This window comes from Bos javanicus, chromosome X (assembly GCF_032452875.1).
Source record: "Bos javanicus breed banteng chromosome X, ARS-OSU_banteng_1.0, whole genome shotgun sequence".
NCBI classification, from domain to species: domain Eukaryota; kingdom Metazoa; phylum Chordata; class Mammalia; order Artiodactyla; family Bovidae; genus Bos; species Bos javanicus.
Genome location: NC_083897.1, coordinates 19,711,818 through 19,729,945, shown reverse-complemented (window position 1 = coordinate 19,729,945; position 18,128 = coordinate 19,711,818). Strand labels below are relative to the sequence as shown.

Below are 18,128 nucleotides of genomic sequence, written 5' to 3'. Positions count from 1 at the left end.
ACAATGGCTGAAAGCAGTGGGGAGGAATAGGTGAGCTGGCCAAAGGAGAGTAGAACGTAAAGAGGTCAATGTGAAATGTCTACATTTTAGGGGATGAAGACAAAGATAAAAATCGAGAGTATATTTTATTCTGATCAGAGAGACAGAGAGAAGATGAGCCAGTATTGTTATCATCCTTTTATTCTTCCCTTTTTATTTCAACCTAATGTGAAATGTGGGCTTCCCTGGTGGCTCAGATGGTAGAGAGTCCGCCGGCAATGCGGGAGACTTGGGGTTCGGTCCCTGGGTTGGTAAGATCCCCTGGAGGAGGGCATGGCAACCCACTCTAGTATCCTTGCCTGGAGAATCCCCATGGACAGAGGACTGAGCTTTCTTGGTGGCTCAGACCGTAAAGAATCTGCCTGCAATGGGGGGAGACCAGGGTTCAATCCCTGGGTCGGAAGATACCCCGGAAGAGGGCATGGCAACCCACTCCAGTATTCTTACCTGGAGAATCCCCATGGACAGAGGAGCCTGGCGGGCTACAGTCCATGGGATCGCAAAGAGTCGGACACGACTGAGCGACTAGGCACACACAATGTGAAATAGGTCCCTTTAGTGACAAAACACTCCTGTGGCGCTACACCCCTTTGGGTGCGAATCTTTCACATAGACCACTTACAAGTAAAGAGAAGAGGACTAACTTTTACTGAGTGTACCCCGCTTGCAACGTGTTCGGGGCCTCCAAATCCCGGGTGGTTTTCCTCTACACCCCCACTAGCTCCCTCGCTTTCACACTAGTGCCTCCTTCCGTAGTGCCAGTTTCCAGTACGCTGAAGTACAAGAAAGGTCGACAGAAAACAAAGAGCACAGCTTGAAGAAAAAGCAAAACAAACAAAAATCCCCGGCCAAGACATAGGGATCTGGTACTGACAGCCTCTAACTACCTCCTGCTGCGTCCACTGTCCCTCTGCCCTACCCGGAACTCTCCATAGGCCCCGCCCCCGGCTCTCCGCAGGCCACGCCCCCCTGCCCCGCGGCCCGCGCTCATTTGCTGGCACCTTCGTCTCCACTTCCCCATTGATCCGCCTGCGCTTCTTCTTCTACGCTCTCCACGCAGCCCCGCCTCTCCGAGAGCGGCAGCGCGGCGCAGGCCCGGCTCTTCAGCATTCCTGGACCTTTTTCCTTGTCTTTTACCCCTTCTTCCCAGCATTCCCGTTTCCGCTTTCTCACGGCTATTCTGTTTTTCCACCTCTGAGACGCTTCGCGCCCAGGGGTTCAGTGACGTCATCTTTCTGCGCTGCGCGGACAACCGCCGGTGGAGGAAGGAACGGTTCTGCCGCCCTTCGCTTCTTTTGTTGGGCTGCTCTTTCGGAGTCATGGCGCCGTCGCTATGGAAGGGGCTGGTGGGCATCGGCCTCTTTGCCTTAGCCCACGCGGCCTTTTCCGCTGCGCAGCGTAAGTGCCTGGGGGACAGGGACAGCTCCCATGCGGGACTCTGCGGGCGGCGTGTGGGCGCACCCAAGAAGGAGTGTCGGACCGAGTGGCCCAGAAATGGTCATTTGAGACCTTAGAGTTTGGGGTGACTGTGAGAAGCGGTGCGGGGCTCCCCGGTGGAAAGCTTGGAGTCTGAGGAGAGTGGGGCAACTGGGATTACAGCAGGGTTGGAAGGGGATGTTGGGGAGAGGGGATCGGTGGGCTGCGGGGTGGGCAGAAAGGGAGCCTTTCCGGGAATCTGGGACAAGTGTTGTCAGATCCATCGCGGGGTTGGTAAAGTGTCAGATCGAGGACTTCGGATGCTCATGGTTCCATGACAACTAGGTGGACAGCGTCTTGGGCACTCCTGGGTTTTCCAGGAGGACTGAGAAGTTAGGTGACCACTTGCCTCTGGGAGGCACTGTGATATGGGGCAAAGAGCACCGGGCTGGGAGACTGGAGGGCTGGTTCTTAAAAACTTGCTTTACCGCTAAATCTGTGACCTTGGGCATATCATATCCCTTCTCTGATGCTTCATTGAGGTGGATTTTAATTCTTGCCCTTTCTATGTCAAAGAGTGATTGGGAAGTTTAAGAAAAAGGCAAAGTAAAAGTACTTTATCGTACATATACAATTGTATTGTCAAGAAGAAACTTAGACTCCAGCAGAGGATGCAGTGCAGTGAGACGGTTGATCTGTTTGGAGGTCTTCCTTCTCTCCTAGACCAAGGGTTAGCAAACTCTAGCATGTGGGTCAAATGCAGCCTCCCTCTTGTTTTTGCAGTGAGCTAAGAATGTTTTTAGAGTTTTAATTTGTTGGGGGTGGGGGGAGCAAAAGAATATCATTTTATGATCCATGACAGTTATATAAAATCCACGTTTCAGTGTCTATCGGTGGTTTTATTGGCACACAGTCATGCCCGTTTAGGTATTTTCTGGCTGCTTTCTAAGGGCAAAGTTGAATAGTTGCAACGGAGATAGTAAAGCCTGCAAAGGCTAAAATATTTATTATCTGGCCCTTTACAGGAAAAGTTTGCTGATCTCTTTTGTAACCTATAGAGCCCACGAGGGCAGGGATGATGTATATTTTGTTCATTGCTGTAATCTCAGTGCCCAGCATAATGTTCCCTACAGTAGTTACTCAATAAATTTGTTGAATGAAGGGAGGAAATTCAGAGTTGAACTTTTTTCCTTTATTTGCTAGATTACTTTCCATCTTCAGGAATAAAGTGGAAAAGGAAATGCGAATTCCTTCAAAGCTCCAGTTTTCAAGATAAAATCTTTCGTTCTATGTATTATGTATACGGTAATTAAAATGATCCAATTATTAAAATTACATTTTTAGATACATGTATTATGACAACATTTGTCTTGACAAAAATTCAGCTTTAATTTTTTAAAAATTTATTTTGAAATTTTAGATTTACAGAAAGGTTACAAAGATAGTGCAAATAGTTACTGTATTCTCTTCACCCAGTTTCTCTCCTTGGTAACATCTTCCATTACTATGGTATGATATCACAACTAGGAAACTGACATTGGTATATTACTATTAAGTACAGTCTAGCTTTTATTTGGATTTCACCAGTTTTCCCATTAATGTCTTCTTTCTATTCCAAGAATCAATCCAGGATATCACATTACATTTAGTCCTCATGTTTTCCCTGCCTCCTTTCTCTGTGACAGTTTCTGCAAAACTCCTGTCTTTAATGATGACAATAATAATAGCTTACCATGTGCCAGGCACTGAACTAAGCACTTTATGTGTATTGTGTAATTCAATCCTTCCAAAATCCCTGTGAAGTGAAGTGAAGTGAAGTCGCTCAGTCGTGTCCGACTCTTTGCGACCCCGTGGACTGTAGCCTACCAGGCTTCTCCGTCCATGGGATTTTCCAGGCAAGAATAGATATTATTGTTATTATCACCTTTGAAAGATGAAGAAATTGAGCCACGCTGCTAGGAAACTTGCACAAAATTACAAAGATGATAAATGGGGAGGCTGGGCTTCAAATACAAACAGTTTGATTCTAGAGCCTATGTGCTACATTGCTTGGTAAAATTCAGTCTTGAGTAATTGGTTGAAATTGCGATGTGCTTAGGTGCTAGAAGGTGCAGTGATGTCCTGAGGGAGTTCAGAGTCAAATGGAGAAACAAGTGATTCAAGCAGTAGTCACCATAAAGTGATATAGATGCTAAAAGTAAAGATACATGGAGATGGGAGCAGTTGTTTTTTGGAGGTGGGGGAAGGGGTTAAGAGGCACCTAGAGCCTTGCTGATCAAGTGTGGTCAATCATCTGGGACCTTGTCAGAAATGCAGAAACTCAGACCCCACCTCAGATATGTGGAATCCGAATCTACATTTTAATAAGATCCCCAGGTGATTGTATGCACATTCATTTGAGAAATGCTGCCCTAGAGGAGATTAGGATACAGTGGTACTGTGTCATTTTCTACTATAGACTTCAGCTGTAAAATATTACAGTCCTAGAGCAAGGAGACAGGTGACAGAAGTCCAACCCTTTCGTTTTACAGATGAGGGAATATCCTACTAAGGTAGGGTTAGAGTCAGATTAGGCTTCAAGCAAAGAAAGGTAGCTGGGAATTGGACAGTAGGAAGTTAGCCAAAACCTACTTTGGCATTGGTTTAATTTTTCTTTTACACCTGTCCTGTGATGAAACTTGTGAGATAAAACCAGAAATGTCTCTAAACACATTCTCTTTTAAGAATCAGTGAGTGCATGCTTACTCACAATTTGAGTTTTTAAGCATGTTATATTAAGTAGAGGGCTTCCTTGGTGGCTCAGTTGGTAAAGAATCCACCTGCAGTGCGGGAGACCTGGCTTCGATCCCTGGGTTGGGAAGGTCCCCTGGAGGAGGGCATGGCAATCCACTCCAGTATTCTTGCCTGGAGAATCCCTAAGGACAGAGGAGCCTGGCGGGCAGTAGTCCATGGGGTCACAGAGAGTCTAAGACAACTGAGCAACTAAGCACAACACATATTAAATTAAGTAGAGACTGCTAGGTTCCTCTAGAATTAGGATTTTGTGTTTTTATGTGAGATGAAAATGCCTTGTGGCATTTATCACTGCAGTAGGACCTCTTTACAATGCTCATGTTGGAAACAGACCATTATTACCATTGAGGCTAATTGTATCTTGTCAGATTGTGGCAGCAAGTAGCACCCTATGGTGCTGTGGCATGCTCATCTTTGCTGTGATGAACTTTATTTTGGCAGAGCGCCTATCCTGTATCTCCTTTGATTCTTATATTATTCCCATTTTACTGATGCAGAAATCTAGGCAGTGAAAGGATACTATATTCTCAGGCACATTCACCCTCTCCCTCCTACATTTTAACACTCTGAGATTGAGATACATGTTACAGTCCACTAGAGTGTCTTTGACATTGAATGAGATTATGATAAACTGAAGAGCTGGTGTTATGATCCAGGCTTCTCAACTTCCAAACCTTGATCCTTTTCCTTCATACCCTGCTGCCTCCTGAGGCTAAGGCAGTAGCAGAATTAAATCATAGAAGCAGAAATTGATGTACAGGAATTACTCCTATTCCAACGCTGCCCCAGGATATTTTCTTGAGAAAAACATTTCCATAGCAATATTACTTTGTCCATATTATGTAATGGTAGTGCTATTTTAGAGTTGAGATTTTTCTGTAGACTTAATTTTTAAATAATTGTGATTTCTTTGATCAGTTAGTGAAAGAATTTAAGAGAATTCTAGTTTTCCTGTAATAATGAAAGAAAAGTTGTTTAGGTATTTCTTCCTTAGTTTGCTCACTTTTCACTCTTCTGTTTTATAGGCTGAGAAAGCAGGTCATGATGGGAATAAAATAGTTCAGGATCAGACTGACTGCCTTAGAAGATAGAGGTTTTTGAGGAATCCAGGATTAGCATTGTTTGTTTTAGCATATGTCAGTTGTTTCTTTGGTATATTGATTTGCTTGCATTTTAAGAAAAATGGGCTACAGTTTCCTTAATGGTGTGCTTCTGGTTTATAGATCGTTCTTATATGCGATTAACAGAAAAGGAAGATGAATCCCTGCCAATAGATGTAAGTTGGTCATTTATATTCCATTGAAATATATATAACCAAATCACTTTGTTGTATACCTGAAACTAACACAACATTGTAAATCAGCTATACTTCAATAAAAATATATATTTATATACAGTTTAAAAATTAGCCACATAGCTTAAAATGTATTTAAAATTTTTTTTATTTTTTATTCTCTTAATTTTCCAGACATGAAATAACATCTGTTATATACTTTTTGTCACTGATTATAAAGCCCAAAGATGTAGAAACAAAATATTTCTGTTTGGTTTCTAGAACTTAGTTTATTTATTTTTTGGCTGTGCCACGCAGCCTATGGGATCTTAGTTTCCCAACCATGGATGAAACCAGGCCCCTGGAATGGAATTGTGGAGTGCTAAACACTGGACCATGGGGGAAGTCCCTAGAACTCAGTTTAAATAGTCTTTCTAGAAGTTGCTCTGTCCATAGTCTAAGATGAACTTAACAAGTTGATTATTTGACTTTATCTTTTTTGGCTGCACCTTGAGCCATGCAGAATCTTAGTTCCCTGACCAGGGATTGAACCTGTGTCCCCCACAGTGGAAGCATGGAGTCTTAAGCACTGGACCGCCAGGGAAGTCCCCCACTTTTTAAAAATCTTATGTTTTTTAGAAAAGTTTCTTTTATACATAAGGTTTAAAAACAAGTAAACCTAACAAAACATTGTTTAGGGGCATACACAGAGGTGATAAAGATTAAAAAAATAGGAAGTGCTTTTTTTAAAGTTGCAATAATATGTGAACTTCACTCACAGTTTTTTATCTTTACTGGATTTTTTTTTTTTTGGCTGTGCTTTGTGGCTTGAGAGGATCTTAGTTCCCTGACCAGGGATCAAATCCATGCCTTCTGCAGTGGAAGTGCAAAGTCCTAACCACTGTACTGCCAGGGAATCCTTCCCCCAACTTTTTTATCTTTCTTGGATTTTTAAAGTACAAAAGTAGTAAGTTCTTTGTAGAATCAAACAGTGTCAAAAGTAAAATTGACTCCATATATTAAAAAAACACTGACCCCATGCTCACAATTCTCCTTCTGTTCCCAACAGTTTGGAGCGTATCAGTAGTTTAGTTTTCTTCTGTGCATAAGCAACATTATCTTTGTTTGTGTGTATATAGTTTTATGTAACCAAAACACACAGGATTTTTATTGATTTATCTTGACATATTTTCACGACAGCTCAGAGTTACCACATCCTTGTTAATGATGTCTGTGATTGCATTGTATGAAATAGGTCTTGGTACACTGATGATGGGGATGTAAACCAGCATAACATATGACATTAGATTTTGATTTAGAAAATTAAAGTAATAGCTTGTGGCTAATTTTGACTTTAATTGTCTGTAATTCAAGATATGGTAAATGTGACTATTAACTCACTCTTCTGTTACCTTTGTTTTTGTGGTAGATGCATACACACACACATACACATGCACTTGTGTATATGCACTCATTTCTATCTGTTTCAAATAACTTTCTTCTGTTTACAAATGGAAAAATTTGAAAAATACAGATAATTACAATCAGGAAAATTAAATATGCCTGTAATCCCATGTTGGTTAATATCAAACACTGCAAATTTTTGTTTACATGCTTGCACAACCTCTTTGGAAAGCAGTTTGGTATTACCTAATAAAGTTGAATTTGTGTATACTCTCACGCCAGTGATTGCATTCCCTTGTGTTAGGAGACATACACAAAGGTATCCATCCTGACTTTGTAAAAGTTACAGACAGGAACTAGCCCACATAGCTATCAACAGTGCATGGATAAATTGTGGGAATTTCATGTAATGAAATACAGTGAAAATGAATGGACTATAATAACTATATACCACAATAGGGAGGAATCTCACCAAAAGAAAAAAAAGCTCAAATGGGAAAAAGTAAGCAATGTATGTTTTAGACGTACACATAGAGCTGGTAAAATAAATAAAAGCAAGGAACTGATTAATACACAATTGGGGCCAATGGTTAACTGGCAGGGAGGGTGAGGGATATAATTGGAGAGGGATACCTGGGCCTTGAAAGGGACTGGTAATATTCTCTTTTTTAAGCTGGGTAGTGAGTGAGGGCGGAGAAGGCAATGGCAACCCACTCCAGTACTCTTGTCTCGAAAATCCCTTGGACGGAGGAACCTGGTATGCTGCAGTCCATGGGGTCGCGAAGAGTTGGACACGACTGAGCGACTTCACTTTCACTTTTCACTTTCATGCACTGGAGAAGGAAATGGCAACCCACTCCAGTGTTCTTGCCTGGAGAATCCCAGGGACGGGGGAGCCTGGTGGGCTGCTGTCTATGGGGTCGCACAGAGTCGGACACGACTGAAGTGACGCAGCAGCAGCAGCAGCAGCAGTGGGTAAGGGGTGTTTTTTTTTTAATACTCTGTGTTATTTAACACTAATACATTAAAACATTTATAGTTGCTCTTAGAAGTTAGTCATAGTTGATAACTGAGTTCTGAATGGCTCAGTACCTGTTTTGCTATTTGAGCAAAACCCAGACGTGTTATTGCAGCTGATCCACAGAACTTATAGAAGATACTATTGTGTTTGAGTCCAAATCATTTAAAGTGAGAATTGACTGCTTGATAGCATCTGGGAGAAATACCTGATAGAGGCTAGAAACGGAGAGAAAATTGTAAATTTTCATAATATTTGTTTGTTGTTGAGTAATCTTAATCTTTATACTCACAGATAGTTCTTCAGACACTTCTGGCCTTTGCAGTTACCTGTTATGGTATAGTTCATATTGCAGGGGAGTTTAAAGACATGGATGCCACTTCAGAACTAAAAAATAAGTAAGTCTTTTCCTTTTCATAGACATTTAATTTCATGGGGGTTTTGCTTCATTTACATAGTTTAAAATTATGTTTTCTGGTACGTAAAAGTTGGTTTTGTTTTTACATTTTGATCATGCAGTTTGTATGAGTAATGAGGTAAAAAAATTGAGTCAGTGTTTGATTTGACAGGAAAAATGGAAGTTGAATGACAGACTGTTGACATTAGAATAAGATGTTATATTATGGTTGCTTAAAATTACTTGTTTGTTGGTTGGATAGATGGATGAAAATAGATATATAAGGAAGATATTCCCTCAGGCATGTTTTCCTTCTTTCCTTCCCTTCTTCCCTCTCCTCTACCCCCTCCTCTACCCCTCACCACTTTGCTTCCCTGTCTCCTTTCTCTTTTCCTTCCCTTGCCCTCCCTCCCTCCCTTTTTCCGCTTTTTATCCTCTTGTCCCAGCTTAGTCGTTGGAAGATTAAGGGGTTTTCTGTTTCCTCTATCCTTTGAACCTAGTCTGTGACATAAACTCTGCTCTCAGGCCCTTTTCTGTCCTCAGACTAAAGTATATTTGTTATTCTGCTTTGTTTTTTCCTCCTGTACTACTTCTAAGCTATTTTCATGAGCTTTGCTTGCTTTACTTTTCTGTATTGCTCACTTTCATAGAATCATCCTTTAGCTTTGTTCAATTCAATCTCTGGACTTTACCCACCTTCTTGATCCTAGAAATTTTAACACAGTACTTCCTTAGAAGAATTCACAGTACACATTTATGTGTTACAGGAAATTCACTCCCTTTTTACTTTTACTTTTAAATTTACATTTCATATAGTCACATGTCAGGCTTCCCTTTTATGTGGGGGTATGCTTGGATTTTTAGGTGGGCTGACTTTGAGATTTGAGTTTTTATCAAAAGAAGAGTTCTCTTTCCTTCCAGGAAATTAATATTTAAAAACAAATCAACACCAAAAGCTGTACACTTCAGTGTTTGTGAACTTTTTTTAGACTACATATATCTCGCTGGAAAGAAGAAAAGGATACTCCACTATCACCACCCACTACTGTTCTTACAAAGAGTCTACCAGGAATCACAGGCGAGGGGCCAAGAAAGAAAGCAGTAAAACAGAATGGCATTAAGTAGGTGGTAGCAAAGTACATGAATTTAGTACATGGCAGCAGAATATACAGGTTTGGACAACAGCGGGTACAGAAGGGCCGAAAGGAATCTTTCGTTGTACTGATTCTTGGGAAACAGATCAAGTGAGAATAATCAAAGGTACAATCTATGTACTTTTTTTTTTTAAGGACTATTTAGCATGGGCTAGTGGTAGATTCACAGAGGTGATTAAAGTTGAGTGATTATTTGTTTGCATAGATATCCTGGAAGGAATGCCTGAATTAAAAATTTTATTATGTTGCTTTTCCGGGTTTCTTATTTTCCTTGTACAGGAAAAAAGTGAATACAGTATGATTACCAATTATAGTCTAATTTTATGGATTTAAACTTAGTTAAAAATACAACCCATAGCAAATTCATAATTTATTAGAAGCCTACTTATTTTCAAATAGGCTTTTATCAAGGTTTATCTAAAATTGATGCTTTTCTTTTTTTAAGGACATTTGACACACTAAGGAATCACCCATCATTTTATGTATTTAATCATCGTGGTCGAGTACTGTTCCGGCCTTCGGATACAACAAATTCTTCAAACCAAGATGCATTGTCCTCTAACACATCATTGAAGTTACGAAAACTTGAGTCACTGCGTCGTTAAGATTTTTACAAATTATAATAACAGGACAGGACACAAAGCTGGAATATTGGAGTTTGGGATACAAAACACTCCCCCATCAGTATTTATATTGATCGCTCAGACCTAATTAAAAAAGTCTACAACCCTTATTTGTACACTGTTAATCAAGTCATTAATGCAGTATAAGTTATCTGTGAAATGAGTCTTTGATCTTTCATAGAATTCTTTTTTCATTTAAAACAAATTCACATTTTTTGTAAAAGTCACTGTTTTGAGCACATTTCTTTGAAAAATGTTGATGGTTTTGTAATTATTTATTTTCTTAGATTTCTTTTGCACTACAGTTTTTAGGATCCTTTTGGAAATAGTGTGACTACTGCATTTTGCAGCATGAATGGTAGTAAATGGTCTTAAGTTCTTAACAACAAATGAATTTCTCTAAAGAGACCAAAATGGTGACTTACCAGTTTTTCTTATGCCCCCTAAAAAGTGGCTCTGCTTCAGCAGATACTTGCCAGTTTTTAATTTATCCATGAATTCTCACCCTACCGTACTCCCATATACCTCCTAACATCAGCTGTCTTGTTTCATCACTTCTCTGGGATTCAGTGTGCAGTGAGCAATTTTTATGTCAGAAATCCCGTCATAACAAATAGATTTAACAAACTCAACTTACGTAAAGCTACCTGTGTTCTCTTCATGTATCTGTAAAACAATGTCCCTAATTGATTATATAGTGTAAGAATAGTTGAAGATAGACCAGAAAGACCATCCGTGAATTAATTATCCTGCCTATGTAGAAGAACAATAATCACTGAAGAAAACTGATTAGTTGTTACTAACCAGTTTAACTTATTCTAAGCCTCTGTTATTTTATTGCATAATGAACTTGTGAATTAGTTGGAGAAGGCAATGGCACCCCACTCCAGTACTCTTGCCTGGAAAATCCCATGGACGGAGGAGCCTGGTGGGCTGCAGTCCATGGGATCGATAGGAGTCGGACACGACTGAGTGACTTCACTTTGACTTTTCACTTTCATGCATTGGAGGAGGAAATGGCAACCCACTCCAGTGTTCTTGCCTGGAGAATCCCATGGACAGAGGAGCCTGATGGGCTGCAGTCCATGGGGTCGCTAGGAGTCGGACACGACTGAGTGACTTCACTTTGACTTTTCACTTTCGTGCACTGGAGGAGGAAATGGCAACCCACTCCAGTGTTCTTGCCTGGAGAATCCCATGGACAGAGGAGCCTGGTGGGCTGCTGTCTATAGGGTCGCACAGAGTTGGACACGACTGAAGCGACTTAGCAGCAATGAATTAGTAATAATAAAGGAAACCTTATTAAAGGTAGATCTCAACAGAATTGGGCCAAATATGTTCTAAATATTTGGAACTAATATCTTTTAATTTAAAAATTAAGGTCGTAGCTTCCAATTTGTAGCAGACTTGGAGTTTTCTGTCTTCATTGTATGTTGCTGAAGGTGAGGATGAGGGTACAGACTAGAATTTTTTTAGAAATAGCAATTTTAGGGAAATTTGGCTAGCTCTGATCTGCTGGAAGCTTAACATTTCTTGGTAGAGAACGTTGCTTTTGTTGAATTGTATAGGTGTAAAGGGAATTTAAAAAGGAAATGTGCTTTAGGCAAGAATCATAAGATGCCCTTATCGTTGATGGCTTTTTTTCTGCTAGTAGTAAACCTCAGCTCTTCTGCCTGGTAACACACAGCCCAAAGTACAAGATTATTTTGTCAGTGGGTTTTTAATCGTTGTTTAGTTTTGTTTTGCTAACCTTTTAATCATTGTTTAGTTTTGTTTTGCTAACCCAATCTATCTGTGGAACACTGACTCTGCTCTCTAAGGAGAACAAAGTTAGAAATCTAAAATAATTTAGAAATGAGTTTAAAATGTGAAGTCAGGAGTTAAAGTCATATAAATCGAAGTAGTGTACGAGAAACAAGCTCCTTCCATCATGCCTGTCTACCATTTCCTCAGGTATGACTTGATTTGCAAGATCCTCTTGTTTTCTTCTCTTTTGAGGCCTGTCTTCCTTTCCTAGTATGTTTTTATAATAAATTTATTAAGATATAAATCACATACCTTACTATTTACCCATCTAAAGGGTACAATTCAGTGGTTTTATAATGTATTCACAAAGTCGTGCAAACATGATCACAGTCAATTTGAGAATTGTGGCTGTCACCCTGGAAAGAAACCCTGTACCCTTTAGTAGTCACCTGTCCTTCCCTCCCAGTGCCTCCCAACCCTGAGCAACTAATCTTTCTGTCTGTGCAGGTTTGTTTCTTCTGGTCACTTAGTATGATTGGATTCCCATAGTATCTGAACTTTCATGGCTGGCTTCCCAAATATTGTTTAGTTCTATGTGGAGTGAGAACTTCTCATGTTAAGAACTGTGAATTCTCTGAAAGGAGGTGGTTGGTAAGAATCAGTAGATGTAAGGAGGCAAGGTCAGATTCCTAACAGGTTTCTCAGTCAGTCGGATGCTGAATAGGTTTTTTCTCAGAACCAAGCATTCATGATGTGTTAATATAATTGTTTGTCTAGTCTCTAGAATGGATATTGAAATCTTTGCCTGCTCAGGATAGTCTTGCTAAAAATGATGCCAAATAATATGGCAAGTAATTGACATAGCAGACTTCAGTCATGTCTAATTTTGCTAGGAGCTTGTATACCTCTGGTCAGGTGAGTTTCCCAAATTTTTAATTTCCTCCAGTGAATTTATGCTCTCTTTTTAAAGTATGTACCATAGGATTGGGGTGATTTGGATGCATCATAACAGTGCTAAATGAATTAAGTTCAGAAGTTTTTTGTAATGCTGTGAGGCAGTACTAAGGTAGCCAAAAATGTAGTGATGTGAGCAAATTAAGCCTGCAGCTGACTATGATTTCAGTGACATTCAGAAGTGTGTATTGTTGAAGGCTCTCTAGAATATAGGAAGGCTCACTTAATCAGGGAAGCAGCCGAATGCTATGGCCTAGTGGCCCAGCTGCAGAAAATGCAGGTCGGCAAATTGGAGGCTGTGAAGCTCTGTAACTCCCTAATGATTGTTTCCTGAGCATTGTGGCTTATTTTTGAGTGGCATGACAGCATCCCCCGGTTGTATGTGGCCTGTTTCCATGATGTATTGAGTAGTGTTGTTTGTTGTGAGCATCAATGCCTGTAACACCAAGCTAAACACATTCTTTTGGATATGTTTCCTCTCTTTAAATGATCTTGCCCTGTCCAATAAATAAATGATTGTCTCACCCTGTTTTTGGTAGTGGTTTTTTTTGTTGTTTTGTTTGTTTGTTTGTATGTTTTACTTTTAATCTCATTTTCTTCTGCTTCTCTGTCCCCAGAAAAATGTAAGATTTAATTTTAACAACTGTATTTTTTCTAGTGTGATGCTTTTACTAAATTCAATGGATACTTTACTTTTCATTATACATGTAAAGTCTTACTGCAATTTTATGCTCTTTTAGAGTTGAAATAGAATGTGTAATCTCATTTATATTTGTATTTATGAATTATCAAATACCCTTTGGAGTACAAGAATATTGGTCTTCAAGCAGCAGTGTCTAATCATTCCAGCACAAATTTGTTATATAGCCAAACTGCTATTACAGAAATGGCAATTTATACTTAATAGGAAATCATTATGATTGAAGCATCAAGGGGCAAATCTAAAGTTTAATCCAAGAGGAATTTCTGATTCTAAAAGCATGGCACTTGTCTGCAGTAGTTTGAAAGATAGCACTATTAGTATTCAAATCTACATAGGAATATCTCAAAATAACCTACTAATCAAGTGTTCTTTTAAAAAGAAAAAGAATATATGCACATGGCAAAAAAATCAGATGGTACAGAAAGGTATGAGATTAGAACTTGCTCCCTTTCTTCCTGCTCCTAATAACCTCTCTCCAGAGGTAACTAGCTTTAAGTGTCTTGTATATTCTTTCAGGAAAAAAATAATTTGCCAGCAAGTGTATACATAAAAAGTTTTTACATTAATGGAATAAGACTGTATACACTCTCTGTACCTTGCTTTTTTTTGCTGTGTCTTATAAGATCTTTCTGTATCTGTATATATAGAAATACCTCATTCTTTTTAATGACTGTGTGGTATTCTACTATATATTGTGTTATAAATGTTAAAACATATAGACTTCCAGGTTGTTGGCAGTATTTTACTGTTGATAAACCATATTGTGATGAATTTACTTGTACGTATAATGAGTTTAACCTAACAAGGTTAATTCCTAGTAATAGAATTGCTGGGTCAAAGGATAGTTTTCATTTTCAGGTCAGTAGGTATTGCCAAACTGATCTCCAGAAATCTGCCTAATTATACTTCCACATATAATGTATAAGAATAATTATTTATGAGGCCCTTACCAATATTGGGCACTCAGCTTTTAAAATTTGATCATCTGAAAGTGAATAAATGGTACTTTGCATCTTAATGAAGTTCTAATGCATTTTAATGAAGGAGATGGAACACATTTTCATGTTTATTGGTTACTTATATTTCATTTTCTGTGAACTGTGTGGTCATGTTCTGTTTTCGATTCGATTTGTTTTTATTAGTTTGTATGAGCTCTTTGTATGCTAAGAAAATTGGTCTATTGTCTTATGTTTAATAATATTTTCCTGAGTTTTATTTATTTATGTAGTTAAACTTACCAGTCTTTATGGCTTCTGGGATTTGTGCCTTGCTTTAGAAAGGCCTTTACATTTAAGAATAAATTTAATGTATTTTTTCAGTATTTTTAAGTTTTTTTTTTTTTAACTTTTAAATCTTTGATTCGTTGGAATTTAGGTGTAAAGAGTGAACTAAGGATTCAACATTTTTCTCTTCCAAATAGCTATCTGGTTGTCCCAATCCTATTTATTTACTTTTTCCACATTGATTTGAAAAACCATCCCTTGTATATTGTTTCCATATATACTTAGATTTGTTTCTGAACTTTACAGTCTTTTCCAAAACTTACCAGTCTTTTAATTACTTTAAGTTGTTACACATTTTCATATTAGGCTTTGCTAATATACATCACATTATTATTAATTTCAGCATATTTTCCTAGTTATTCTTGAATTTTTATATTTCTAGACAAACTTTCAGTTTAGTTCAGTCACTCAGTCATGTCCGACTCTGTGACCCCATGAATTGCAGCACGCCAGGCCTCCCTGTCCATCACCAACTCCCGGAGTTTACTCAAATTCATGTCCATCGAGTCAGTGATGCCATCCAGCCATCTCATCCTCTGTCATCCCCTTCTCCTCCTGCCCCCAATCCCTCCCAGCATCAGAGTCTTTTCCAATGAGTCAACTCTTTGCATGAGGTGGCCAAAGTACTGGAGTTTCAGCTTTAGCATCATTCCTTCCAGGAAATCCCAGGGCTGATCTCCTTCAGAATAGACTGGTTGGATCTCCTTGCAGTCCAAGGGACCCTCAAGAGTCTTCTCCAACACCACAATTCAAAAGCATCAATTCTTCGCCACTCAGCTTTCTTCACAGTCCAACTCACATCCATACATGACTACTGGAAAAACCATAGCCTTGACTAGATGGACCTTTGTTGGCAAAGTAATGTCTCTGCTTTTGAATATGCTATCTAGGTTGGTCATAACTTTCCTTCCAAGGAGTGTCTTTTAATTTCATGGCTGCAGTCACCATCTGCAGTGATTTTGGAGCCCCCAAAATAAAGTCTGACACTGTTTCCATTGTTTCCCCATCTATTTGCCATGAAGTGATGGGACCAGATGACATGATCTTAGTTTCCTGAATGTTGAGCTTTAAGCCAACTTTTTCACTCTCCTCTTTCACTTTTATCAAGAGGCTTTTTCGTTCCTCTTCACTTTGTCATGAGGGTGGTGTCATCTGCATATCTGAGGTTATTGATATTTCTCCCAGCAATCTTGATTCCAGCTTGTGCTTCTTCCAGCCCAGCGTTTCTCATGATGTCGTCTGCATAGAAGTTAAATAAGCAGGGTGACAATATACAGCCTTGACATACTCCTTTTCCTATTTGGAACCAGTCTATTCCATGTCCAGTTCTAACTGATGCTTCCTGACCTGCATATAGGTTTCTCAAGAGGCAGGTCAGGTGGTCTGGTATTCCCATCTCTTTCAGAATTTTCCACAGTTTATTGTGATCCACACAGTCAAAGTCTTTGGCATAGTCAATAAAACAGAAGTAGATGTTTTTCTGGAACTCTCGCTTTTTTGATGATCCAGAGGATGTTGGCAATTTGATCTCTGGTTCCTCTGCCTTTTCTAAAACCAGCTTGAACATCTGGAAGTTCACGGTTCACGTATTGCTGAAGCCTGGCTTGGAGAATTTTGAGCATTACTTTACTAGCATGTGAGATGAGTGCAATTGTGTGGTAGTTTGAGCATTCTTTGCCATTGCCTTTCTTTGGGATTGGAATGAAAACTGACCTTTCCCAGTCCTGTGGCCACTGCTGAGTCTTCCACATTTGCTGGCATATTGAGTGCAGCAGTTTCACAGCATCATCTTTCAGGATTTGAAAGAGCTCAACTGGAATTCCATCACCTCCACTAGCTTTTTTTGTAGTGATACTTTCTAAGGCCCACTTGATTTTCATTCCAGGATGTCTGGCTCTAGGTGAGTGATCACACCATCGCAGTTATCTGGGTCGTGAAGCTCGTTTTTGTACAGTTCTTCTGTGTATTCCTGCCACCTCTTCCTAATATCTTCTGCTTCTGTTAGGTCCATACCATTTTTGTCCTTTATCAAGCCGATCTTTGCATGAAATCTGATATCTCTAATTTTCTTGAAGAGATCTCTAATCTTTCCCATTTTGTTGTTTTCCTCTATTTCTTTGCATTGATTGCTGAGGAAGGCTTTCTTATCTCTCCTTGCTATTCTTTGGAACTCTGCATTCAGATGCTTATATCTTTTTTTTTTTTTTAACTTTATTTTATTTTCAGATGCTTATATCTTTCCTTTTCTCCTTTGCTTTTTGCTTCTCTTCTTTTCACAGCTATTTGTAAGGCCTCCCCAGACAGCCATTTTGCTTTTTTGCATTTCTTTTCCATGGGGATGATCTTGATCCCTGTCTCCTGTACAATGTCACGAACCTCCATCCATAGTTCATCAGGCACTCTATCTATCAGATCTAGTCCCTTAAATCTATTTCTTACTTCCACTGTATAATCATAAGGGATTTGATTTAGGTCATACCTGAATGGTCTAGTGGTTTTCCGTACTTTCTTCAATTTACGTCTGAATTTGGCAATAAGGAGTTCATGATCTGAGCCACAGTCAGCTCCTGGTCTTGTTTTTGCTGACTGTATAGAGCTTCTCCATCTTTGGCTGCAAAGAATATAATCAATCTGATTTCGGTGTTGACCATCTTGTGATGTCCATGAACTTGAGTATCATTTTATTCAGTTCTAAAATCCTATTGCTATTTTTCCTAAAATTTTAGGAACTTAAAATATGAAAGAATAGTTTGATGAGTGCCAAGATACTTTTCAGTTAGATTCACCATTTCTAAATGTTTTGTTACTTTTGCTTTTGTTCTTTCCAAGTGTGGTTTTTTCAAAGCCCTCCTGAATTGTTTGTGGTGAGTTAACAGACTTCATCATCACACTTCATGACATCATGACATTCCTAAATATGTCAGCAGGCCTCCCCTATAAGAGTGAAGACATTGTTTCATTTAACCACAATACCATTCTCACACTTAAGAAAATGATGAACCATCTAATACTATATTCAGATTTACCCATGTATCCCCAGAATGACTTTTATAGCTGCCCTCACCGAGGTTCACAAATTACATTTTTAAATTTGTCTCTCTGGTCTCATTTATTTTTTTAGCTGTGCTGCCCAGCTTGTGGGCTCTTAGTTCTCCAACCAGGGACTGAACCTGTGCCCCCTGCATTGGAAGCACAGAGCCTTAACCAGTTGGCCACTAGGGAAGTCCCTCTAGTGTCTCTTAAATAGTCCTTCTACCTCCTTTTAAAGATGCTATTTTCTAAATAAACCTTAGTTTTTAGAACTGTTTTAGATTTATAGAAAACT

The 18,128-nt window shown here is 39.2% G+C and overlaps 1 protein-coding gene across 2 annotated transcripts; it reads left to right on the top strand.

Moving 5' to 3' along the window:
* Positions 1 to 1,033: 1,033 nt before the first annotated feature.
* On the top strand, positions 1,034 to 13,346 carry MMGT1 (membrane magnesium transporter 1). Of its 2 annotated transcripts, XM_061408450.1 has the most exons (5): positions 1,034 to 1,437; positions 2,659 to 2,760; positions 5,472 to 5,524; positions 8,238 to 8,341; positions 9,940 to 13,346. In XM_061408450.1, the coding sequence occupies exons 1-5, from the start codon at positions 1,359 to 1,361 to the stop codon at positions 10,097 to 10,099; spliced, it is 498 nt and encodes a 165-aa protein (XP_061264434.1). In that variant the 5' UTR covers positions 1,034 to 1,358; the 3' UTR covers positions 10,100 to 13,346. The 2 variants fall into 2 exon arrangements, with proteins under 2 accessions (XP_061264434.1, XP_061264435.1); XM_061408451.1 differs by lacking the exon at positions 2,659 to 2,760 and having other exon boundaries at positions 1,048 to 1,437.
* The last annotated feature ends 4,782 nt before the right edge of the window (positions 13,347 to 18,128 follow it).